This window comes from Diorhabda sublineata, chromosome 7, assembly GCF_026230105.1.
Source record: "Diorhabda sublineata isolate icDioSubl1.1 chromosome 7, icDioSubl1.1, whole genome shotgun sequence".
NCBI classification, from domain to species: Eukaryota; Metazoa; Arthropoda; class Insecta; order Coleoptera; family Chrysomelidae; genus Diorhabda; species Diorhabda sublineata.
Window position 1 is genome coordinate 24,551,622 of NC_079480.1, and position 27,806 is coordinate 24,579,427.

General features: G+C 33.3%; 1 protein-coding gene across 1 annotated transcript; it reads left to right on the forward strand.

Annotated features, from left to right (window-relative positions):
• LOC130446295 (cartilage oligomeric matrix protein) lies at positions 1-27,778 on the forward strand. The gene is made up of 15 exons (XM_056782454.1): positions 1-242; positions 10,021-10,191; positions 10,251-10,474; positions 12,923-13,196; positions 14,547-14,795; positions 15,726-15,896; positions 19,589-19,689; positions 20,751-20,966; positions 21,042-21,296; positions 21,384-21,488; positions 24,047-24,393; positions 25,082-25,257; positions 25,328-25,643; positions 25,703-26,124; positions 27,583-27,778. Exons 1-15 carry the CDS (start codon positions 164-166, stop codon positions 27,684-27,686), a joined length of 3,210 nt encoding a protein of 1,069 aa, XP_056638432.1. The 5' UTR covers positions 1-163; the 3' UTR covers positions 27,687-27,778.
• Positions 27,779-27,806: the final 28 nt, after the last annotated feature.

The following is a 27,806-nucleotide window of genomic DNA, read 5'->3' on the forward strand; positions in this document are numbered from 1 at the left end:
GTAGCCCACAAGCATCTCGTTCATGTCCCAATAGAGATCTCACGAGATCGAACCGAGCCGTGAATGTTGATGTCCAGTAACAGTTGACTTGTACCAGTCCGATCCGATTGGCAAGATAATTCTCGGTGGTCAACGGCGAGTTTAGTGCGAGGAAGTGTTGAAGATGGGGTGTGGGGCCGTTACTACGATTTTTATTATTACTTGTTTTATTTATTTAACTGATTCTGTTTTATTGGATGCAGGTAAGATTTTTTTTCGTGTGAAATTTTCGATAATTAATAACATTGATCTAAAAAAAAACCAAATTTCCTGTTAGACTTCTTTATAGACTTAATTTAAGGTATTTTTTTATGGAAAATTTGTTTCAAAAAAAAGTAAAAAGTGAAGTTTTGATATATTTCGGTCTTTATAAAAATATGAATATTTAATATAAAAATATGTGGTTACCACAAAACATAATTTTTCTTTAGTTGTTACATTCCTAGAATATGTAGCAGACATCAATTAAATTATTCGTAATTGCTTTAAATTTTTTAAATTGAAACTATCAATTTTACTCAAATTATTTAGATCTTTCTATCATTATCATGTGTGGTAACCGTTTCTAAATTTTTTTTTCTTGAATTCTATAACTGAATTCATACTCTTTTTGATATTTCATGATTTGTTAATGCAGTTTTATTTTTTTATCCTATTTATGATCTTTTAATCTATTTTCTAAATTCAGATATGTCTGTCCTATATAAGTAGCGCCACAATCATTACAAGGTAATTGATATGTAATATTATTTCTTGTGTTTTTGGGCTTTTAGATTGTAGTTTAGTAAAATATTTTGATTATGCATTAGGTCCTTCATTACTCATATTAATTTATTTATTGAAATAATTCAATAGTTGTTGAGAAAGTCCTTTTACATATGAAAATATGTTTTGATGTTTAGTTTCTGTTTGGTCAGAATCTATTTATCCTTTTTTTTTAGTATATATTATTATATATTTTCAGGATAATAATTCTATTTTCATGTGGTTTTTCCTATTTATATAGCTAAGTATCAAAATTCAGGTTGACATAGGATGTTTTTTGAAATTAATTTCTTATTAAAAATGACCTGAAATCAAGTCTATTTATCAAGAAAAAAAAAATGTTCTGCAGTTTGTTATTTTCGACACATGAAAATTTATTATAAAATTGTTATTATTATTGTATGGCAGTGGGAAATCTGCCATAAAAATCACCGAAATTATTAAAAAATTGAAATGAAATAATTATATTCTATACCTTTGCATTCTTCTCGTTTTTTGGTTCTAGAAAATTTAAAAATCAACGTTTTTGAGTGTTTTATTTGTAAATATTTATTTGGCGATGGATTTTTGGAAAAATAATCTAACTTTAAGATTAATTAAGTGGTTTTATGGTTTTATAAATATTATCATAAACGCATTTCTTTCAATAATTTATAAATTTTTTGGAAAGCGTCAATCGAAATTCATATATTTTTCAGTTCATCTAGACATAAAATAAACATTTTGAAAAAAAAATCATTTGATATGTTTATTTATTGATTTTTAGCGATTTGATTGAATTTTATCAATATTTTTAAATATGTTATACCATTTTTATAAGACCTTTTCATCGGCGCAAAAGTTCTGTTCATCGAGCATCTTCTTGATGTCCGAAAATAGGAAAAAGTCGTTTATTTTCCCGAGGCAAAGTCCTAATTATATTTATCGATACCCTCAAAGGTATTTTTTGAGCTTTATTAACATTTGAAATTCATACGGATTTAATATCTATGCGACAGCCTATGAACTTTTCAGCACACCTAATATTTCCTTGAATCACTCGAAAAAATGAAAATTCACAAAAAAATTATACACAATTGATTTTTGTTAATGTTAATTATCTTGAATATTTTCAATAATATATCTTAAGCCAAAACTAACTCTGTAGCTATATTAGAATCTGAGATATAGATCTTTGAATGTAAAAAAATTGCCAAAAACCCACAAAAATCCATAACTCCACATTGAATGTCCACGCCTAGCCCCTCTCCAACTCAACCAATTTAAGTGTTCAAAACTAAAAAGAAAGAAGGTGTTTCAGCGAGTGTTCTCAAACCAAAACTAACTCTGTAGCTATATTAGAATCTGAGATATAGATCTTTGAATGTAAAAAAATTGCCAAAAACCCACAAAAATCCATAACTCCACATTGAATGTCCACGCCTAGCCCCTCTCCAACTCAACCAATTTAAGTGTTCAAAACTAAAAAGAAAGAAGGTGTTTCAGCGAGTGTTCTCAAACCAAAACTAACTCTGTAGCTATATTAGAATCTGAGATATAGATCTTTGAATGTAAAAAAATTGCCAAAAACCCACAAAAATCCATAACTCCACATTGAATGTCCGCGTCTAGCTCCTCTCCAGCTCAACCGATTTAAGTGTTCAAAAACTCAAAAGAAAAAAGGTGTTTCAGCGAGTGTTTTTAAACCAAAACGAAGTCTCTATCCTGAATAGAACCTGAGATATTGAGGATAGAACGTGTGTATGTGAAAAACTCCCATAAGTAATGTACAGGGGGAAATCGCATTTGAGTATAATTTGAGAATGGTGAAAATTAGATGGAATCCGATGGTTGATGGCTGATCTGTACATCAATACCTTTCATTGAAACAAAAAATTAAGCAAATCGGTTGGATAGAACGCCTGAACGGACTCGGAATGGAAATCATCAATTTTTTTAATATATAAGATTTAATAATATTTAAGAACTTTAACCGCTTATTTGAAATTCAGAAAAAAAACTTTAAATCAATTCTTTTACAACTACGCGGGTTGAAAGTGACTTATACTGACAAATCAGCTTTTGAGGACCCATTTTCTTGGACTAGTATCACTTTTCGACGTTTATTTTTAACTTTAAAATTATAGGAATTGCACTCGGTTGTAAAGTGATATCATAGCTCAAACCATTAAATAAATTGGATCATAGTCCGGTTCACAACAAGTTTACAATAAAAAAAACCGTCAATATTAAATAAATATTTGAAAAGTCCTTAAATTTTACACGAGAATCTCGGTAAAGGTCTAGCAGATGGAAAATACTAAGTGAATTTTATTGGAACCTGTTTTTTAAAGCTGTATAATACTGAGTAGCCTGCTAGCTTTCTTTAATATTGGCGCGTGTATCTACTACTATTATCCTAGAATCCTAGAACAAAACAACTACAAGAGAAAACATGCTACATTGCGAATGGTTATTGCATCAATCAATCCGTTAATTGCTAACCGAAATCAAGTGGATGAACAGCTTTTTATGAGCTTTCAGACAACTCGAAATCAAATGCTATCAAAAACATTACTAAAAAACAATTTGTATTTATACCGTTGATTTTATTTTGGATCCTCGGTATAATTTACCAGCTTTTGACGCTATCATTTGGAGTAAAGATTTGAAGACAATAAGTCAATAAAAATTTGAAAATATACGTATTGCAATGCATGAACTCCTGTCCTAACATAGAGGGAAAGGTAATAAATAGAAAAAAACTTTATTTTCACACATTTTCCAAACGTCTGACGCAAGTGCATTTGCAACAGTCGCTGTTAAATATTTCACACTTGGCGTTCAGCTTTGCGAACAAAAAATAATCCAACGGGGACCAGATCAAGGCTATATGGTGGATGTTCAATATCTGTGTACAGTAGCTTTGGAAATCGAAGCAGTGTGGACTGAAGCATTATCTTGGAGCGCAAGCGCACATCTCGGCTGATTTTGCCGCGCGTTTTTTTGTTAATTTTTTGACGTAACTGCCTCAATAAGTCAGAGTAATATGGAATGCTCACGGTTGTATTTGATTCCTTAAAGTCAGTCGCAGTTCCAAAATATAGTAGTCATCATTTTTTTTGCACTTTTCGTTACCTTTGCTTTTGATTGGATTACACATTCTTGGTTCTCGTTGCAAAGCGATGTTGGTTTTGCACTACGCTGTGAATTCGAAGCGACCATCTTGCACTAATTTTTGTCATATGTAAATGCTCATTTAGGATTCTTAGAGGACTTGTTTTGAAAATTCCAGTCTGTGTGTCAATATCTTTTGTTTTTAGGCGCCGGTCACTTATAATTATTTCTTCCAATAACTGGAGTCTTCTGGAGTAGTCACCGTCACGTGGGTCACCTTCTAGTTTTTCATTGTTGAACAAAATGAACACAAGTCCACAAGTGAACAGCTTCTATTCTGTTTTTGAATTGTGTCGGTGTTAATCCTTCTTTAGTCAATATTAGCGCAATTGTCTATTTGAGACATTCTTCTTCTTGTAGTAGGACGAGGTCCTGTCAGGTCTGTCATCTGCCCTCTTGTGACGCCGATGTCCAGCTATCGTACCAGCGTTTTGGGGGCCTACCGATTGGGCGTCTTGTATCTGGTTTCTGTGTTTTGGCCCATTTGGCAATCCGTTCTGGAGCCATTCGTTCTACATGGTCTCTCCATTGGCGGCGTCTTGCTCTTACCCATCTAACGACATCTTGTACTCCCAGTTCTCTTAAGGTATCTGTGTTGGGTATTCTATCGTGGAGTGTGGTACCCTTTATTGTTCGTAATATCTTCATCTCTGCTGTTCTCATTTTTCTCTTTGTTTGTGTTGTGTCTGCCCTTGTTTCTGCGGCATAGGTTAGTATGGGTCTGATACAGGTCTTGTAGATTCGCGTCTTACTTTCTATGCTCATATGTTTATTTCTCCATATAATGTCCCGTAAATATCCCGATATTCTAGTTGCTTTCTTGATCTGCTTATCTACCTCGTCCGTTATGTTTCTGCTTCTCGTTGTTTCTACGCCCAAGTAGTTGAAATTCATTACTTGCTCTATAATGCGCTCATTTACTACCAACTTGCATCTTATTGGGTCTTTGGATATTACCATGCTTTGTGTTTTCTCGCATGAGATTTGCATGTTAAGTGTCTGTGCCGTCAGGTTAAATTTATGAAGGAGGCGTTGTAGATCGTCTTCATTTTCAGCTATAAGTATAGCGTCATCTGCGTAGCAAAGGATTCTCAGGCGACGGTTATTCATTTCGAATCCTGCATTAACTTCGTTTACGCTCTCAATTATTTGGTCCATTATTACGTTGAAAAGGCATGGGCTGAGGCTATCTTCCTGTCTTATGCCGGATGAGACTTTGAGTTCTCTTGTTAGCCCACAGTCTGTTTTTATTCTTGTTTTGGTGTTGATGTTAAGTTGCCTTACTAGATTTGTATAATGCTTCTTGACGCCTTTTTGGTTTAGTCGGTGGATTACATCGTTGAGTTTTACTCTATCGAATGCTTGCTTTAGATCTACGAAGCATGTGTACATGGGTTTATTGTATTCTATGGATTTCTCTATCAACTGGCGTAATATAAATATTGCGTCTATAGTGGATCTGTTTGGGCGGAAACCTTGTTGCTCTTCTGAGATGCCTACCTTAGCAGTTATCTTATTTGCAAGTATCTTGGTAAATAACTTTAACACACTACTAAGTAGCGTTATGCCTCTGTAATTCTTCGGATCTAATTTTAAACCTTTCTTGTATATAGGTATAGTTATACTAGTTCTCCATTCTTCGGGTATTACTCCAGTTCTTTCTATTTTATTGTACAGTTTTATTAATTCTTTTTCGATTTCAGGGCCCCCGTTCTTCAGTAGTTCATTTGGGATATTGGCTGTACCTGGTGATTTTCTATTCTTTAGTTTCTTTATGGTTGTTTGTACTTCTTCTAATGTGATGGTTTCTTTATTTGAGACATTGTTCAAAACAATTTGACTGCGTCATCGTTCGAGCTGTACTAAAATAAAATTGATCCAAGCAGCAAGTTGAAACTTTGTGTAAAGCTTGTTGAGATTTGTCACATTTATCTGAAAAATCTGCTATTGACTAAAGTTAAAATAGTGAAATAAGAAAAAGAGTGAAAGAACAACTGGTAAGAAGGCAAAATATACAACATTTGTTCCTAGTATACTATAGTTGTGGACTCTCAGTTTTCCATCTTGAGACGCGATGGCGAGGTATTTCCTCAGTATGCAACCCACCGGCATCAAGGATTGTGCCAGGCTTTTATGTTTAAATGACTGAGTTGAAAATGGAAATATTGTTGGAACAGTTAGATAAAGATAATTATTACTACCAAAGTATCAGAAAATAATAGTCTCGTGGACCTTTTATGTTTTTAATTTAAATTCAGAAAATTTTCTATATCCATAACAGAAAAATTGCTTTTCTAGCCAGTAAACTCCCTACAAAGCATTGAACGAATTTTTCCACACATTGCAGCCTTATAAGAAGTTTCCTTGGAGGCTCGTCTTCATCTGTAGCTGGATATTCTGCAGAGATTCCCAGACTTCTTTAAAATATTAAAAATCATCTTTGAATTCGTAAGCACGCTTCTCCAATTTCCACTTAGGAACGCGGAGCACAACCTTTACCTACCTACTCAACGTTCAGAATTAGTTAAGACCTCAATATTTTACAATGCAAAAATATGCACAATCACTTGCCATTTCAAATCAAATCTTTATAATCTTTTCCCACCTTTCGCAATAATTTGCGGGCAGATTTACTGGAAAGTGCCTTCTACTTTGTAAACGACTATTCTAATAATAATATTTGATTCCGTGCATGTTGCATATTGGTTTAATTTTGCTATAGACTTCCTCTTTGAATAATTGGAATTTCATACAGCCGTGGTTTGATTAGATTCTTCACGAGCATCTGCAAATATCTCTTGGAGAGTTTCGAATTTTCTCCATCAAAAGGTACAAAGGCAGAATTCATCAAATGTATCTGTACCCTCTTTGGCAGAGTTCTTGTCATTTTGTTTTATTTCTTCGGGTTCACTAGCAGTCAGTTTATCAACAAAGTCATCATCTTCAATAACAGAGTAGGGGTCGAAGTCACTGTCATCATAGATTTAAATTAAGAAGTTAAGAAATACAATAAAACTCACACATAAACAAAAATATATGAGACTGGTAACCAGAAGACCCCAAGGGAGGTTGTTTACTTTCTATACAGGACCTAACAGACCGGTTAATGGTGTCAATAGTGTAAACACATTACAGGAATACCAACTGAATTCATATACGAACGAAATGTCCCTAAAAACTGTTTTATCTAAGTATCTGGTTAATAACTGAGATATAAGTGAAATGTTATCTATTATACCATAATACGAGGGTGTAGTCTGTAGTCTGTAACTTAATAATTATTCGTTCGACTTTTTTTGCGAGGCAAGACAAGATTTTTAAGTAGGCAATATTAGTTTCAACGTCCGGCCTAAACGCCGAGGTGCAACTTTACGAAAATAGCAGTTTATTTCTGTCAATCTTATAATAAATAAGAACAACTGTAAATTGAGTTTTTATTACACACATCCGGATATGTGAGAACTAAAATTACCTATGCGTTGATTCATTTATTAAGTATATAAAATTGTGAAGCAATTAAAAATAATAGCTATCAACACTACAAAGTTGACTCACCGAAAAACAAAACAGTCTAGTTCAAAGAAAAAAAAATGAATCAATGCCAAAGACTAGAATAGATACGCTTTTCTCCACCCAAAGACTTTTAAGTTGATATTTAGGTCATGATATATTTTTAAAAACGATTGATTATGCAATTTTCCTCTACAACTCGATGACAAAATTCATATACATATTTTGAAGTAATGGATATTTAATATAAGGTTTTTTATACGCAATTAAACAGACATTTTGTGTTTTGTCGACTGTGCACAATACGTAGTCTGCTTACAACTACTGTATCTCTTAGGCCGGATTTCTTCACTTCCTAATAAAGTACCTACTAACTATTATTTACCGAATAACCAAAAATTCGGTTTCTTCACCTTCTGATAAATCAAACCTCCGAATAAATCGAGTTATTTTCCAAATAAGTTATTGGGTAGTAACAACTGTCGATTAAAGAGTTTAGTAGAAACTTTACCTAAAATATTATACATCAAAAATGGTTTGTTGATGAGGTATTGATTGAGGAAATTCCAAAAGAACGAGTTTATTATTTATTATTTTTTGACCGTTTTCTTTTTCCTTTCTTATTAATTATCTTCAATATAAACTATAATTTTCAAACCGACACATATTTCTCCAACTAGCGACTACTTCAACATAACCTTAACAAAACATGTGCAAATTTAACTAAGCATAGATAGTTGTCATAAACACAGATTATAGAAACGTTTTTTTGCTTATTTCTTTCCTTATTCAATACATGGACGATTGCTATATAGGCATCTTTCATAGTGTTACCAACCTATTTGTTGAGTACATAATAAATCGACAAATACTTATTAGTTAGTTCGGATTTAAACAAAACAAATTTAAAGAAACTGTGGACATTTATTCGACAATTAAAAGTTCTTACTAAAGTTATGCGGCTAATAACTATTTGGCACTTTATTAGAACGGACTTGGCACCTATAGGCACCTTAGACTATACTTGGCACCTCTTTAAACTAAGTTGGAATTTCAGGAACCGTTTCGATAACCAAGTTATCGTCTTCAGAGACTGAAGCTAAACAGTTCACCTGAAGGTATAGTTCTTCCAATATCAATTGCAGATTATAAAAATCCTCACCGAACATTTTGTTTGGTTTATCTAACATAGACGTAGACACCTCATTTTAAAAATTTATTATTTTTATAAATACTTCGTATTCTTTAAAATGTAATCGAATCATTATAATAGATAGATGCATTTAATTGTAGTTTTACTTGGAACTTGGAAAAAAATCATTATCATACCTTGCTACAAATGAATATTAAATTATAAAACGTGAATAGACGAGTAAAATGTAACTGTCCGTAAGGGAGTTTGGTTTAAATGGGATACCAGTGAATTGGGCCGATTTTGTACCCCATCCATCCGTTTTTTCTTGAGAAAAACGAAATTTCAAAGCAAAAATCATAGAAGAAAATAAATTCTTTGCCAATAAAACAAAAAACATTTCAATTCCAAAGTATCTTTAAAAATAATCATGGTAGTTAGAAGAGTCACCATTTGATTGAATTATGTTGGATTGTAAAGAGATACCACATACTAATCTTCTTCTTTGATAACATATTCAACACAGTTTCTCTAAAATTCTTGGCGGTCTGCTGCTAGAACTTTCTTTACGAGTTCTACAACCTCTTTAGTCATTACTCGAGACTGGTTACATTATAATTTTACGTTTGCCCATATTAACTCTATAGGGTTAAATATACAATACTAAAAAGGTAATTTGAGAATAGTATAACCCTGCTCTTTGCACAACAATATAATAAATTAGTCGTTTATGGAACGTCTTATTAATTTATCATGTCATAGTGTGCATTGCGTCGCTATGGATATTATCTACCGAAGATTCTTCTACAGTTTGATTCAAAAGTTGATAAGAGGTATCTAGAATAAAGTATTGGTAACCCCAAAATTACCAAGACTGTCAACACAGTCATGAACATCTTGTCGCCAAGGGAAAGAGAGTCTAGATCAGACGTTTCCACCGTTTTTCTTCATAGTTTCAGTACATCTCCTTCTGATGCGTTTCTGTTATGTTCTCAAAAGGCGTCAAAAGATATGAAGATCAGATCTAATTGATAGACATTTACTTATAGGCTTATCGAGTCTACAATGCATCCTTGGAGATTCACCTGGACCACTTTAGGAATTATTGAATTAGAGCTGACAAGATTGAACATAATCCTTCTCTATAGGCGTTAGACAACTATGGTAGAGTATTGGAATATTTAGACCGAGTTTAGAACCAAAGTTTACTGGTTTGAAATGAGCGATTCGGTTATTAAAGAATAGATTGATAGGATGAATTGAAGCACCTGGTTTTCTGTGATGTAACACGTGCAAAAATGCTCATCACATGTGAAGCAACTTCATATATCTAATCAATATTTTGTGTAATTGAATTTGAAAAATTTTGAACCAAGTAATAATATATTTTCTAATGAAATTCTCATCTTTGTTTACAGGAAAAACCAAAGAACTAGAAGGTGTGATAAACGATGACCAATTCATAGTATCCTTAAGGCATATAAAACCGAGAAAGAGATCCAGGGGTTTGCTGGAAACTCTATTCGCAGTTGACTTTCCGAATAGTAACAACAAATTTGCTCTTCTTTTAGATAGGAAAGTTAAAAAAGGTAGTAAAATGAATCATTCCGTAAAATTAATAATCATAACATAATTAAATCGGTTTTAGTGATTGTTGAAACTTTAGAAGATGGCCGAAAAAGATCACAACATTTTACGGTAGATCCTCTAGACGAAGATACAATTATCAAATCTCTTATATTAGAAATTAATCAAATACAACCTGGGGCACACGCCACTTTATATTTAGATTGCGATTCTTACGGTATGGTAGCTTTACCTAAAACGTTAAAGGAGATGCACCAAACACACAATCATCCCAAATTAGAAGTTGTAAGTGGAAAAACTAATATTTTATATTCAAATAACTATATAAAATAAGTCGGGTTTTCCTTCCTGACGCTATAACTCCAGAACGCACGAACCGATTTCCACGGTTTAGCATTCGTTGGAAAGGTCTCGGGCTCCGTGAGGTTTATAGCAAAGAAAATTCAGGAAAAATTCCAACAGAAAAGCGGGAAAATCTTTTTTCACATACAGTTTTATCTCTGATACATAGCATGTACTACAAACCAATATAACCAATATAAGTCGATCAAGATGTGACATAGCTTTGGCGGCGTTAGCATCATCTGGAATTGCGGCGACTCTTCTAGATGGCGGTAGTACTGCACATTCTGCGCTTAAGTTGCCACTCAATTTAAACACAATTGGTACTCCAACGTGCAATACTTCCCGATCCAGTGCAACGGGAAAATTGTTGATGCAATGCACAATGGCACATAAGAAATCACTTGAAGCACTTAACTTCACACTTGTCATTGCGAACGCAAGGCGAACTGGAAATTGCAATCGTTTGAAATCAAACGGAAGATCAGTCGGAATCATTCGAGGAATACATACATTTTCACCTGCGTACTTTCCGTTAATAATGGTTGCCTCAATCAAATTCGGCATAAGTCTTTTACCGAAAGTCGAGTACCTTTGCAAAGTCGCGGTGGATTCAAATAACGCAATATCACAATAACTGTACCAACTTTGAGTTGCAAGTTATGTGGTGGAAATCCTGGTAACTCCAGAGAATTCAAAAACTCAGTTGGATAATTTATGGAATCAACAGATTTGTATGTCACCAAATAGTCAGCAATTTTTGATTGAATGGTGAAATTCGGTGCGTGTACATCAGTATTCTCTGCTGCAAGAATTGCTCGTTGACTTAACCAAGCTTAATTCTGATAATTCTCACTAATGTTTGGGAAAACATTTTCAATAAGAGCTAATTGAGAGTCTACAAATCGGCAAAAGTCGTTGGTAAGAGTAATTAATCCAGATGTCGCATCAACTGGAACTTTTCCATTTCCAACAGCTAACAATTGTTTGGAAAATTGTGCAGCATTTTGATCATTTTGAAGTTGAACTCTCATATTAGTGGTTAGCGATAATGTTTTTACGTTATTCCACAAAGGTGATGCCTTCAGGCAAGCATTCAATTCATCTGCAGGCGTTCCACGGGGAATTACTGGCAACATCTGCCTGAAATCGTCTGCCAACAATATCATCAAGCCGCTAAAGATGTTGTTATTTCGCCGAAGATCCTTCAGTGTGGAGTTAAGTGCTTCAAGTGATTTCTTATGTGCCATTGTGCACTCATCCCAAACAATGAGCTTGCATTGCATCAACAATTTTTCCATTGCACTGGATCGGGAAATATTGCATGTTGGAGTATCAATTGTGTTTGAATTGAGTGGCAACTTAAGCGCAGAATGTGCAGAACGACCGCTATCGAGAAGAGTCGCCGCTATTTCAGATGATGCTAACGCCAAAGCTATGTCACATCTTGATCGAATAGTGGCCAAAATCAATGAAATGACAAATGTTTTCCCTGTTCCTCCAGGTGCGACCAGGAAGAATAGACCACCAGTATTATTGTCCACCGCTTGCATTAATGTTTCGTATCCTTTTTTTGCTGTTCATTCAGCAACTGCACATTATTTCGAACGAATTCCTGCAATGTATCAACATTGTATTGCAGCTCTCGATTTAATTCTTGGTTGAATGCATCGTGCATCGATCTATTTGGCGCAATCATTCCTACTTCATTCAGTAGCTTGTTTGCAATAGTCAAGCATTGATCCTCAATCAGTATCAATCCGTCATTGTAGATTTCATCGGTTATTTGGATGTCAGGATTATCCGTTTGAATACGCAAGCGATACAAGATATGTTCACATATGTCGACTTTGTATTTGTTCCATAACTGAATTGGTTGTGAAGGAAAACATGTAGTGATGATAATTGCGAAGAGCGTTCGTATTTTTTACACAGTTCAACTTACCACCTTAAAGACAATTGCCTGCTGTTGAAATTGAATAAAAATTTGCCTAATACACGTGATTGATTTGATGGTTTCCAATTTCACAGTGAACACAATACCGGTTTGTCACATGAAATTAACTGAGCAGAGAACAATGAGTAGCTGTCAAACAATGTATCACGCACCGGCACCATCTATTTAAAATATTGGTTTGTAGTACATGCTATGTATCAGAGATGGCGTTGTATGTGAAAAAATATTTTCCCGCTTCTCTGTTTAATTTTTTCCTGAATTTTCTTTGCTATAAACCTCACGGAGCCCGAGACCTTTCCAACGAATGCAAAACCGTGGAAATCGGTTCGTGCGTTCTGGAGTTATAGCGTCAGGAAGGAAAACCCGACTTATTTTTATATAGTAGATTGTATCTCATGCTCATAAAATTAATTTCATTTGACGTTTTGTTTCAGTATCACGAAAGAAAATATCAAATAGAAATCGATGGCCATCATCGGGACTTACGCATGGTATTAAATAGAAATGAATGTCCAGTTTCCATACAAAGCAATCTGAGCAAAAATTACGAAAATTATCTCAACGATAACGATCTTAGTGATGATCCCAACGTTCAGGCACAGGAACCAGATTATGATCAATATAGAAGAGGAGGAGAGGATCCATACAGGAGGAGATCCGAGGATCCTCAAAGGGGAGATATTCCGTTGATATCCCAGCTCGAAGATTGTAAGTTTGTAATTTTTTTTTTAACTGTTTATCCAATTTTGGATAACATAATTGTTTAGTTGTCGTTTTCAATTACCTCATGTTGGGTAACATATAGAATGAAATATGAGCAAGATTTAGTATTGAAATTAACGCAAAATGCTTTAAGGTATGAAAAATTTTTTGATGACAATTAATGACAATAAAATTTTCAGTTCTGCTCTTATAACAACAGTCAGCAATCTGCGCAGATCATCCCAAATCTCAAAGTAATTATGCCCGATTTTCCACTGTTTCTTAGCCTTACTTAACACGTCCCAAATATGTTCAATTTCTTCTTAATAACAACAATAACTTGTTCATTATTTTGATGTTATGGCGTCCCTACATAGAGTTATGACGACGGGCAAGCTGAGAAATGTTGGCATAGACATTTCCTAAGCTTCTTGGCGACTTGAAGACTGATTATTTCAATTCTTGAGCGTTCAAAATATACTACTTGATATAGGAAAAATTGACAATTTTTTGGTGATATTCAGCCGCAATTTGAACAAGAACCGATCATGCAGCATAAAAAACCTTACAGGTGCAGGTAAACGTGCACCAAAGTTTTTATTAGCAGTCGTTTTGGATTTCTAGCAGCACTGCACCTATATCTAAAAACATATTTTTTGCATCTCAATATTCTACCTTCAAATATATAGAATCCTCGCAGAGGATGCTACTTTCTTTTCCAAGATGTTAGCTCTACTCCATTGAGGTACCTAAGACTTTTGCTGAAATGAACAGGACATTTGCAGAGCAGATGATGCTACTTTTGTTTGCAGAATCTACAATCGCCTTTCTCTGCCTATAGTTTTAAGGTGATATATGACCTGTCATCAGTTTAATGTTGTTACGGAGCAGCTCTAAAAGTTCCACAGGCTTCTTAGTTGGTGTGGAGTATTTCTCCAGTAAGACACCATCTAATCTTTTAGCCATACGTTCAGCTCGTCTTTGATATGACACCACATACCTAAGGCTCTGATTCTAAGTATGTCCTCATTGCCTGGTACACCCTGGTAGCCTTTTCGCCATATTGGTTAGCTCTGTTTTAACTATAGGGTAAAAAGGAGGAAAGTTCAGCAGCGCCTCTAAGAGAGAAACATGTTAATTGACATATTGATAATTGGAGTAACATAATGGTCATGGTAGAGAAGAGAATAAGAAGGAGTAACATTTTTTGGTTCTGTACCTTATAGAGTACGTTTAGAACTATCTTTATATATCGAAATATCGAAAAACGCTACTAACTAATCTTCACCACCTACAACACCTGTTCACTACAAAATCGAACAATTCGTATGAATTAACGAATTTTTTTTGTTACAGCTGGAATTTTGGATCGTCTGAACCTACTCATCGAACGCGTTAATTTTGAAGTGAAAAGGTGCGAAGCTACAACTCAAGCAATTGATAATCTACGTCGTCTAATCGAACAATGCGAATTGTGCAAACCTCAACCTATAAAAGTACCAACTTGCGAAACACATCCGCCGAATTGTTTCCAAGGGGTTAGATGTTATAATACCGAGCAAGGACCTAGGTGTGGACCGTGTCCAAGAGGTTATGTAGGTGACGGTGAGTAAACCACTTGTTTCCTAAGTAAACGTTCTTTTAAAGCTAAAAAGACGAATTGAGGTTAACAATTTCCCTAGTTGGGACTCCAGATATATCTGATCGTTAGCAAATACTTGATGGTGTCTTGTTGACTTCTCTAATGCAATGTTATGCAATCTAATCCTTCAAAGACATCTCTAAATTTGGTAGAGCTATTTGTTTCCTTTAAAACACCTCGATGAAGAATATAGTATGTAACATTGTTTGTATTCTGCACACATCGCCTACATCTTCATACTTTTTCATGGTTTTTTTGTATTCTCATTAAATTTTGGTTATCTTATGTACTCTCTTTCTTATATCTTAATTGATCATCGTTTTATTATGCCTATACTTTTATTCGAAAGACTTTAGTCCAACAAGTTGAACTAGATTCTAATCTGGATGAGACTACCCCTTCGTTATCAACAGTAAAATATTGGAAAAACGAGTTTAAACGAAGCCGTACGACCTGCGAAGACCAGTATCGCAGTGGTCGACCAAATGAGGTTACGACTCCAGAAATGTTGAGTTTCTGAGACCATCATCGTATATTGTAATTTTTCTGTTAACATTCTTCTTTTATCACTGCTTCCAAGCTCCAAAATGCCCGCATTTGACGCCGAATCTAAAGCTTGTTTCACACGAGTCCGATAATCAGTGATCGGTCTTTAACATGTTAACCATAGCAAATTTTCGAAATTTTCGGCGGAAGGAAAACTAGATATGACAGAATGACAGACACTACTTGCAGTTGCTGATAAGAGAATAATAGATACTCTCACTTGTATCTGTAGAAGACTTTTCTAAAAGCATTTTGAAGATTTCTAAAAGTTTTGGTTATGTTAGGTTAGTTTCTATGATACGTGACATTTTATTTTCGAATTTAAGGTAAATATATTTTATTTTCAGGATATACTTGCACTCCAGGACGTACTTGCGCGGATAATCCTTGCGCTCCTAACGTACAATGTACGGATACAATTCGAGGAGCTCAATGTGGACGTTGTCCGCCGGGTTTCGAAGGGGATGGCTTCACGTGTACGAGAATCAACCCTTGCCAGTATAATCCATGTGCTCCAGGTAAAAAATAGTTTGAAATTTTTCGCTTTTTTATATACTTCGTATTAAATTTAATCAAAAATTTTGCGAATGTAAAAAACATGATTCTAATTTGATAATAAATTGTGGCTTTTTAATTCAAAATTTAGTTTTATTTAAACGGCAAGTCGTGAATTGATATTTATTTGCATGATTTTTAATCGTTATTTTCATTGATTCTCTTCTAAAATAATCTGCTAGTTTGACCAATATACATTTTAGAAAAATGTACTTCCATATAATTTGAAATATCACAATTCAAACACATATACATGGAACTACAGTTTATTCATGTCAGAATTCAGATTTCTAGATATTTGAGGTTATGAATACACTTTATTACGTTTGAGGTTATGTACAGAAGATTTGTTTTTACTACAAGAGGCGCTGGTGTTGAGTAAAGCCTACAAAATGTCAGATGTCACTGAAAATCTGTTTTCACGCACAAACCTATTCTCGGAGACAAACAATTGAAAAATTGATACTATAATATTAGTTTTTATATTTGATTTTAGGGTATTTTCAAAAATGGTACGATGAGAAAAAAATTTGTGTGAATCCCCCGTCGCATATAGTGAATGTACTTGCATCCGCTTTATAACATTATATAATTACTAAACTTACCTACATTTTTTTATTATACAATATGTGGGTAAAAAATCATGCCTTCAAAAATTGCCCCCGAAAAGTCCAAGGGTACCCATAATTAATACCATAAACCAATGCCCTTCCTCCCATGGTATATTCGCAAATTTCAAGGGTAGTTTAGCGGTTTCGTACCCTTCGAGACTATTATTCAGCTTGCTTTAGACTATAATTGTGCCATGTTAAAAAAAATTGCTCGAAACCCAATTTTCACGAAGATTGAACTGGTTTTTGTATATTGAGAACCACAAGGAGAAAGTCTGTCAATACTATTAGTCTTCCCACGGTTAAACTGTCATTTTGAAGCCTTGCAGAGGAATAATTCCTATATCAGAGCCCACACCAACAAATCCTCCTCCTTATCCTACCAAATTTAACCAACGAATCTCTCTGTCTCTCTATCTAGGATGTGTAAAGTTGTACATAACTGCCAATTGTCAAATTTCTATTCCACATTCAAACAAAATGATAATAAGCAAGTTAACAAAATCAAGGACTTCCTGTATATATTTATATTTTTACGTCACGTGTTTTTGAGACGTTGATTAACATTTTCTTTTATTTTGGAATAGGTTGTGCTCCTGTATGGAACAGACCTCGTCAATGAAGGAACTTAGAGAGGATATCCTTGAAATCTTTGGATGCAGATAACAGAAATAATTTTTTAAAAAAATTAACTAACAGCACCTTGCACGTTTAAGTACAACTAAATGTATAGATTTTAAGCTAATTTGCTTGAACTAACACCACATTTTAATACACGTTTGAGATAATTTGTACGTTGGAAGATACGTTGATTTATAATTCTCGTGCTGAGCGCAATACTTCTTCATTTTCATATCCCTGGACATTTTAGATATAAATTTTTTCTAGTTTTCACTTCCGTAATTGATAGTTATCAGCAATACTGTTACTAGATTTAGAGCTAGACACTATTAAAGGTATGTTGAAGTATAGCTTTCAAGCACTTTGTCAGGAACTAGCTCTCACTCTATAACCTTGTAATTATACAGTTACTGCAACAAATAATGTCCAGTGGTGAAAATAAACATTGTGGGTTGCATTTGTGTAGGTATGTTACACAATATAGGAAAATAATATGCATAATTGTAATGTCAAGGTAAATGCAAATCCACTATCAATACGAAAAGGCGTTCCTTTCGTTTTAGGAAAGGATGTTTTGTTTACAAATTAATTATTAATCATCAAGGTTATAAGATTGTACACAGTGTGTCTATGAATAATTTTCACTATACATATTTCGATATTTTTATAAATTATTGTATTATCGCTAGTTGAATTTAATACTTGAAAGTAATTTACATAAATTAAATATATATTAAACTCTTAAAAACAAAATTAAAATTACCTGAATATTTCGCGCCCACTCTTCTTTTTCGTTCATCTGTCTCATTCATTATCCACCATATGATCAATCTGGAGAGTACGTGGTCTCGTTTATGAGAGAGACCAGCCAATCCAATCGTTTCCAATTTATACGTGTAAAATTGTATTTTTCCTAAGTAATAGTTCTTCAGTTGATATATCTCAATTCTACAGGTGTTTGAAGCGCAATTTGAGCCCAAACAACATTTATTTGATATTTGCGGGGTGAAGGGAAACGTAACTATGCTTGACACACAATTCTCAAAAACGAAAATTTGAAACTTGCGTTTAAAGCATGTCGTCCACATACATTTTGGTACAGCAAATAGATTAGGTTATTTCGTGATTAAAAACATCGAAATATTGTCGTAATTGACATTTGTGTATGGAGATTTAATTGCTTTGTTATTTATGAATATCATTGGCTATAAAAATGGATATAAAACAACTTTATTAATAATAATTTTAATGTAAATAACGCAATATTTGTTCTCTATGACAATATGGCGGCTAGCTGCGTTTTCAACCTAAAATGACCTATACCTGAACTTTTGATTCACAGTTCTCAATCTAGATGGGATTGTTAGTCATCTATATAACATATCTGAATAAATATTGAATCGTTTTGCTCTTTTATTCCATTTTATTCCGAAAGTTTTTAAACTCATAGATATATTTTCTTTACACATTGTTTTCAATAGTTGAATAAAATTAACTTAGATCAATTTAGGGCACTTTGTATAAAAAGTATAGAGTTTCAAAAATTCTATCTAAACTGTATCATACTTCATTTGTGAATTATTAACATATTGATGTGGTCAAACTACCGGACTACGGCAGCTTAGTCACTGCGGTAGTTCAAAACGTTTCATTTTCTGTCATTTTGTTTGACAAACAAACTAAAATAGTTCCCGCTATGAGACGAACATTATAAGAGAAAATAAACCGAACTGGAAAATGTATTTTCATTTTTCATCACCATGACTAGATTTGTCTATAATTCACGAACGAGGTATTAATATGTTTCAAAAGCAGTGGTTTTTTCTGGAATATAATTTATTAATAAAATATTTGAACTATTGAAAACACCTGATTTTTTTAAATATTTCTAAATAACAGTTTAAATATAAAATATCTGGTAATAAGAAATCTGTAACTGCTTTATCTCTATCTTTATCTCTTACTAGCAACATTCATTTCAGTAAATTTCGAAAAAAAATATTGTCAATTATTCTCTTATTACCCTAAGTTTGTTCTTAGTGGACAAAAATTGATGAACGAATTTCAGAAGAATCCACTGATTATATACTCAAAAATTGATAATTTTGATATTTATTTTAATTAGTGATATTATACAGGGTCGGTTTTAGTTTATAATTGCAATTAACTGATTTTATATGTGTCAATATTATTCAATAAAAATATTTTTTAAAGATGACATAGATTTTTTTTTACAATTCGTAGGAATAATATCAAAATTTTTAAGAAAATTTCTTCTCAAATTCACACCCAAATTTCTCGAAGATGTTTCTATATTTATTGAAGAACTTAAAATTTTGATGATGATCAAAATACACTCAATGGAGAATTTTGAATGCTGAAAAAGAAATAATAAAAACAAGTTACATTTTTTTTGTTTCTAGGATCTATCTGTGTGCCTGTTGAAGAGAGTCCTTACTACCAATGCCAAGGTTGTCCTCCTGGTTTTACAGGGAACGGTACTAAGTGTCAAGATATAGATGAAGTAAGCGTCATAAATCAAAATCTTTCTTTTTATTTTTCGTTCATCTTTTTTGTATTTGTTCTAGCTCCTATTTGTAAATTTTTGTTATTTTACAGCTCATATTTTTCAAAATTTATTTTTTGCTCAATACACTCGTGAGCGAAAAAATCGACTCAAGTCATATGCTTGTGGTCAAAAGTTTCCTAACAAAAAATCTGTAGCTTCCATTTTTTTTCTCAGTTGTGTTATTTGTTTGGTTAAGAAAAAATATCAAACGAAAACGAAATGATAAAGAGATATAATTAACGGTAAAAAAATATTAGCTTAAATTCGACAAAATGATAATTTATTTGAAATTAACCGAACAATATTTAGTGCACCCTCCCCTGGCCCTAATAACAACTTCCAATCGTTTTTTCATGGATTGAATAAGTTTGATCTAGTGCGATGCTCTACCATTCTGCAATGAGAGCCATTTTGCGGTCAGATTTCGTGGCGGGTGCACGACTTCTAGCCCAAACTTTTCTCTTAAGTTCATCCCATAAATGCTCGAAGGGATTCAAGTCCAAGCTACGCGCTGGTCAATCCATAGCGACAATTTCGACATCTTGTAAAGTACGTACGTAACCTGCAGTACGTAGACGGGCATTGTCCTGTACTAGGATGAAATTTTCGCCGATGAAACTAGTACATGGAACGACGTAATTCTTAAAAATTTCTTCTATGTATCTGTTCGACCTGCTCCACCACTAGATTTAATAAGAACCAACTCGATATTTGCTTATATTGAAATGCCCGTCCAAACCCACCATGAACTTCCTTCAAAAGCTAAGTTTCCTTTTATGCAATCCTACGCGAATCTTTCTACTAGTTTTCTTCTGCTTTATGGTTCAAAGTTGGCTGCCTTTAGTCTTCTTCTGACTATTCACCCACTCATATCGATTCCACGTGGTTCTCTGAGCTCTTGTTGATCTTTAGCACCAGTGAGAGCCCGATTCGGTCATCTCTCTTTCGGAAAATTCGACTTTGTTCTATTTTGTTATTAACCTCTAATATTAATGATTTATTTTAATAATTATAAGTGCGACTTAGTTCAACCGTGCGATCCACGTGTCAGTTGTCATAATTTGCGCCCAGGATACAGATGCGACCCGTGCCCTCCTGGTTTCCGGACGGAATCTGATAGTCAAGGTATAGGAATCGAAGAAGCGCAAAGAAGAAGACAAGTATGCATCGATATAGATGAATGTTTAGAAGGAAGAGTATGCGTACCACATTCTGAATGTATCAATACAGAGGTAAGTAACATATTTTTAACAATTCTATTTTGTGTGTGTTTTTATACGGTGTGCTCAATAATCTGTTTTCTGTAGGGTTCTTACCACTGCGGTCCTTGCGAATACGGATTTATTGGTAATCAAACCATTGGTTGCGTTCAAGGAGAAGGCTATTGTCCTAGTGGGGATAGATGTGATATTAACGCCGCCTGTCATAGCTTGGGTTGGAATTCATACGCTTGTATATGTAATACAGGTTTCGCTGGAAACGGTGTATATTGTGCCAAAGATACGGATCTTGATAGATGGCCCGATATAGAACTACCATGTAATGATAAATTCTGTCAAATGGTAAGTGATTGAATAATCAATTGATCATTTGTAGAAAGTTTTTTTTTTCCTTTATAAATAATTTCAATTGATATCTTTTCCATGAAGGATAATTGCAAGTATACACCCAATTCTGGACAAGAAGACACTGATGGTGATAGAATTGGCGATGCTTGTGACGATGATCCTGATAATGACGGTGTTAAAAATCAGGTAAATCTAAATTTTGAGTATTCAAAATTTCTTTAACTATTAGTCTGTGAGTTACTTGCTGAATTCTTCACGTCTGTGATTCCTTTTTTACCCTCTTTGACACGTGGGGAATTTATTCAATCAAAATATACACAGCAGAAAATTAATTACGTAACAGATTAAAAGCAAAAGTCATTCGTGTCTGGTGGTAGACTTACTATTAACTGGTCTCCCGCTACCCCTTCTTTGAATATAAAGCGAGCAGATCCGGCATTATCCCTAAATGATTGGTTCGTTATAATTCTTAATTTCTTCTCTACTCTTAATCTTCAGTCATCTTCTCCTAGTCAGAATTCACTATTCAAAGAGATAAAACATTACAAGGCATCCTTCATCTTGGAAGACAATACTTTGTAACTTTTCTTCACCTTTTTTGTGATACTGCAATGTTAGCTTCCTCGTATTTTCTCTGTTTTCTTTTCCACTTATTTCCTGATTTAGTCCACGTTAGTTCCAATATCAATCTTCACCTTTTTAACTGTCATTCTTCTCTTTTTTTTAAATGGAAATTTCTTGGTTTCTTCTATTAAACAGTCGTCATTAGATATACATAGTCTTACTGTCCATATTCCTTATTATCTTATTCATCGTAAGTTTTACTTCACTTTTTGATTCCTATTATCTCTAACTCATCAATTCTAATAAATTTTATTCTTTCTTCACCCTTTTTAAGTTACTTGAGTTCACCTTTTGAAGAGTCAGGTACAATTTTTCTTCAATTTTTTTCTGATTTAATCCTCGTTAGTTCCAATATCAATCTTCACCTTTTTAACTGTCATTCTTCTCTTTTTTTAATGGAAATTTCTTGGTTTCTTCTATTAAACAGTCGTCATTAGATCTACTCTTACTGTCCATATTCCTTATTATCTTTTTCCTCATAAGTTTTACTTCACTTTTTGAATCATATTATCTCTAATTCATCAATTCTAATAAATTTTATTCTTTCTTTACCCTTTTAAAGTTACTAGAAACTTTACCTTTTTAAGAGTCAAAATACAATAATTTTCCACTTCTTTCCAACTTTCCTTTTTCAGTCCACGTTATTGCCAGTCTCGATCTTCACCCTTTTAACCGATATTCTTCTCTTTTGTTATGTAAAATCTCTTCGTTTTTTCTATTAAACAATCGTCATTAGATCTATTTCCATTTTCCTTATTTCTCTTATTCACTTTTTGAATCTTATAAACTCTCATTCATCAGCTCTGGTAAATTTCATTCTTTCTTCACCCTTTTTAAGTTACTAGACTTTACCTTTTGAAGAGTCAGATACAATTTTTCTTCAATTTTTCTCTGATTTAATCCACGTTAGCTCCACTCCCTATCTTCACCCTTTCAACTGTCATTCTTTTCTTTTGTTAAGTAAAATTTCTTCGTTTTTTCTATTAAACAATCGTTATTAGATCTATTTCCATTTTCCTTATTTCTCTTATTCACTTTTTGAATCTTATAAACTCTCATTCATCAGCTCTGGTAAATTTCATTCTTTCTTCACCCTTTTTAAGTTACTTGAGTTCACCTTTTGAAGAGTCAGATACAATTTTTCTTCAATTTTTCTCTGATTTAATCCACGTTAGCTCCACTCCCTATCTTCACCCTTTCAACTGTCATTCTTTTCTTTTGTTAAGTAAAATTTCTTCGTTTTTTTCTATTAAACAATCGTTATTAGATCTATTTCCATTTTCCTTATTTCTCTTATTCACTTTTTGAATCTTATAAACTCTCATTAATCAGCTCTGGTAAATTTCATTCTTTCTTCACCCTTTTTAAGTTACTTGAGTTCACCTTTTGAAGAGTCAGATACAATTTTTCTTCAATTTTTCTCTGATTTAATCCACGTTAGCTCCACTCCCTATCTTCACCCTTTCAACTGTCATTCTTTTCTTTTGTTATGTAAAATCTCTTCGTTTTTTCTATTAAACAATCGTTATTAGATCTATTTCCATTTTCCTTATTTCTCTTATTCACTTTTTGAATCTTATAAACTCTCATTCATCAGCTCTGGTAAATTTCATTCTTTCTTCACCCTTTTTAAGTTACTTGAGTTCACCTTTTGAAGAGTCAGATACAATTTTTCTTCAATTTTTCTCTGATTTAATCCACGTTAGTTCCACTCCCTATCTTCACCCTTTCAACTGTCATTCTTTTCTTTTGTTAAGTAAAATTTCTTCGTTTCTTCTTTTAGCTGTCGTCATCATTTTCTTATAATTTTTTCTTATCAATATTACTCCTTATTCATTATTTGAATTCTAGACTTTCTTATTCATCAGTTTTCGTTAATTTTCTTCACTTTTTTCATCCTTTTGAATTGGATTCTTCTTTTTTTGGATAGTAAAAGTTATTTACTCCTTCTCTCAAAATAGATGTTTCTTAAAATTCGTCTATCAATATCCTAAAAAAATTTTTTTTCCATCCATTTGTAACTAATTTGATCTTTTTTCAATTTCTCATTATTTTTTAATAATCTTTCACCATTTATATACAGTGTATTCCACAATTAATTAACTTATATATTATATTAGGATAACTGTCCATTGATAGCAAATCCGGATCAAAAAGACACCGATTACGACGGTGGAGATAGCATAGGAGACGTTTGTGACAATTGTCCTTACGTAAAAAATCCAGATCAAAGCGATATTGACGGCGATGGCAAAGGTGATGCTTGCGATGAAGATATAGATAACGATAGAATCATTAACGAGAGAGACAACTGCGTTAGAATACCGAATTACGATCAAGCCGATAGAGATGGAGACGGAGTAGGTGATGTTTGTGATAACTGTCCTTCAGCCTACAATCCGGGACAGGAAGACATAGATGAGAATAACGTTGGAGATGTTTGTGATTCTCCCATAGATACTGATAAGTAAGTGAAATGATTAAATTAAACTATTTGATTACTTGTTTACATTCGAAAGTAAAAAAATTGTCTCAAATAACTCATGACACATGAAAACATAGAATAAGCTATGGATTGACCATCGTATAGCCCGGAATTGAATCCTATCGAGTATATATGAGGCGCTCATTTAAGAAAGGGATAGCATCGAACAAGATTCAGTGAAGAAACTTTCTTTAATATTAATTATAAACCTCTTTCATTGTTAATGATTCCTTTTGATCGTTAGCAAGCGATTTGAGTCGTTTTTTTTTCTCACGAGTGTATAAATGCTTCGTAAACTTTAGTCTAGTTATAGTATCTCATTTGCTTTCAACTTTTGCTTCCTTTCATCTTCAACGGCACTAATTAGCACCAAAAGTCTTTCTTTTACCTATCCTTATTATAATTTTAACTTTATTGCTTTTTAATTTGTGTTGTTCATATTTTTTATTGTTTTGTATATATGTTGACTTGTGGATTTTGTTTTCCTTTCGTCAGTTTCTTTTTCTATCTAATTTCAAGTCTGATTATTCTTCTTTACTCTCACTGACACTGTGTGATTTCTAAATTCTTCTTTCATGATGTTAGTGCCATTATTATCGCTACATATTGAACCAATTTTTGTGCCGGACATCAATAGATAACGACAGCTGATTAAACTATTTGATTATAGAGATGGAATACCAGATAATCACGATAATTGCAAACATATAGCAAACCCTAATCAGTTAGATACAGATAGAGATGGAAAGGGGGACGCTTGTGATAATGATATTGATGAAGATGGAGTACCAAATAACATGGATAACTGTGTTTACGTTTACAATCCGGATCAATTAGATTCTAATAGTGAGTGTATAAACCACTAAACCCAAAAAAATATATTTAAATCTTTAAACTAGTATTTATTTGATTCTAGAAAACGGACGTGGAGATAAGTGCGATAACGACACGGACGCTGACCACGTACCTGACATAACGGACGTGTGTCCTACGAATTCATTGATTTACCAGACTGATTTCAGTAAATACCAAACGGTCGTATTGGATCCTGAAGGTGAAACTCAAACTGATCCGATCTGGGAAATATACAATCAAGGAGCTGAAATCGTACAAACGATCAACAGCGATCCAGGATTAGCTGTGGGACACGATACTTTCACAGGAGTAGATTTCGAAGGAACTTTCTTTGTAGATTCTGATGAAGACGACGATTACGTCGGATTTATCTTCAGGTAATATTGATCGAATTATTATTATTATTATTAAAAAAAATGTATTTTTGTTTTTGTAGTTACCAAAGTAATAGGAAATTCTACGCGGTTATGTGGAAGAAACATCCTCAATTATATTGGGAGGCCGAGCCGTTTAGAGCGTTCGCCGAACCTGGTATTCAGATAAAAGTGATTGATTCCGAAACAGGCCCGGGAGAAGTACTTAGAAATTCATTATGGCACACAGGAGACACTCCCAATCAAGTAAAACTCCTTTGGAAGGACCCGAGAAATGAAGGATGGAAAGAAAAGACTTCATATAGATGGTTCTTGATACACAGACCAGTTATTGGACTTATTAGATTGAAAATATTCGATGGGGAAAATATGGTTGTAGACTCTGGTAATTTGTTCGATACAACTCATAAAGGAGGAAGGTTAGGAGTTCTTTGTTTCTCGCAACAAATGATTATTTGGTCCGATTTGGCGTACAGATGTAATGGTGAGTAATGTACAATTACTTCGTTTTTTAGACTTTTTACAGATTATATTTAACCAATTGAACCACTATATCAAATCGAATATAAATTTTCACTTTGTTATGTGGAAAGACGGCAAATTCCAACCTCATCTCATCTTATTATTGCATATTTTGAAACTATATTTGATCAAACCAAATTGTAGAAATTTTCGTTTCTTCAGTTTATAATGATTACATAAAATTAGGTTATTTGCTGTAACCAGTCTGAAATTGCTTTCATCACAGAACGTATTGTTTATTTTAAGGCGTATTTTCATGAGTCTATTTAAATTAAACAATTCGAATCGTTTGATTTGACTGGATTTCTCGATCGTTAGTTTTTATAAGCTGAACGGCCAATCCGGAATTTGATTCACATATTCAATTTTCTATCGATTCAGTAATCGATCTGTGGAATTGTGCCTTCATTGTGACTGATCGACTAAGCCCTGATGGGATTTATTATAATAACATCTGGTGAAATCATACTAGGTTAGGTTATTTACTATAACCAGTCTAAACTGCTTTTATCACAGAACATATTCTTTGTTTTAAGGCGTATTTTCACGAGTCTATTTAAATTAAACATTTCGAATCGTTCGATCTGCGTTAAAAGCGTTTTTCAATAATTAGTTTTTATAAGTTGGTCATATTGAAGTGAAATGCTGATTAGTAATGTGATTTTGATATTTATTTTTCTATCGGTTCAGTTATCGATCTATGGAATTGCGTCTTCATAGTGACTGATCGATTAAACCCTGAATCTGATGTATTATAATAACATCTGGTGAAATCATATTAGGTTAGGTTATTTACTATAACCAGTCTAAACTGCTTTTATCACAGAACATATTGTTTGTTTTAAGGCGTATTTTCACGAGTCTATTTAAATTAAACATTTCGAATCGTTCGATCTGCGTTAAAAGCATTTTTCAATAATTAGTTTTTATAAGTTGGTCATATTGAAGTGAAATGCTGATTAGTAATGTGATTTTAATATTTATTTTTCTATCGATTCAGTAATCGATCTGTGGAATTGTGCCGTCATTGTGACTGATCGATTAAGCCCTGATGGGATTTATTATAATAACATCTGGTGAAATCATACTAGGTTAGGTTATTTACTATAACCAGTCTAAACTGCTTTTATCACAGAACATATTCTTTGTTTTAAGGCGTATTTTCACGAGTCTATTTAAATTAAACAATTCGAATCGTTCGATCTGCGTTAAAAGCGTTTTTTTATGATTTCACCAGATGTTATTATCACTATAAGTCTTGTTGCTCATAAATTTTCTTCCTAAGTAACCTTTGAAGTACAAATCAATTTATTTGCTCCTATGATAAATAGTGCGATACATATTCCGAAACAAACTATTCCGATTTTTTCACAAAATTACCTCATATATTCCAATATTGGATTTCTTCCTTATTTTCCAGATAACGTTAAAGAAGAAGTATGGAGAGAACTATCGCCAAGACAACAAAATAAGGTTAAAATTGACAACGTTGGTGCGTACAGCATTAAAGCTCCGGAATTATAATTTCATATTCAATTTTTTGTTAACCATTCAAATTTTTAAAATAAATTAACAAATTTTTTGTTGAATCGAATATCAATTTATACTTAATCAAATTGTTCGTTTTATTTAATTCCTCTATAG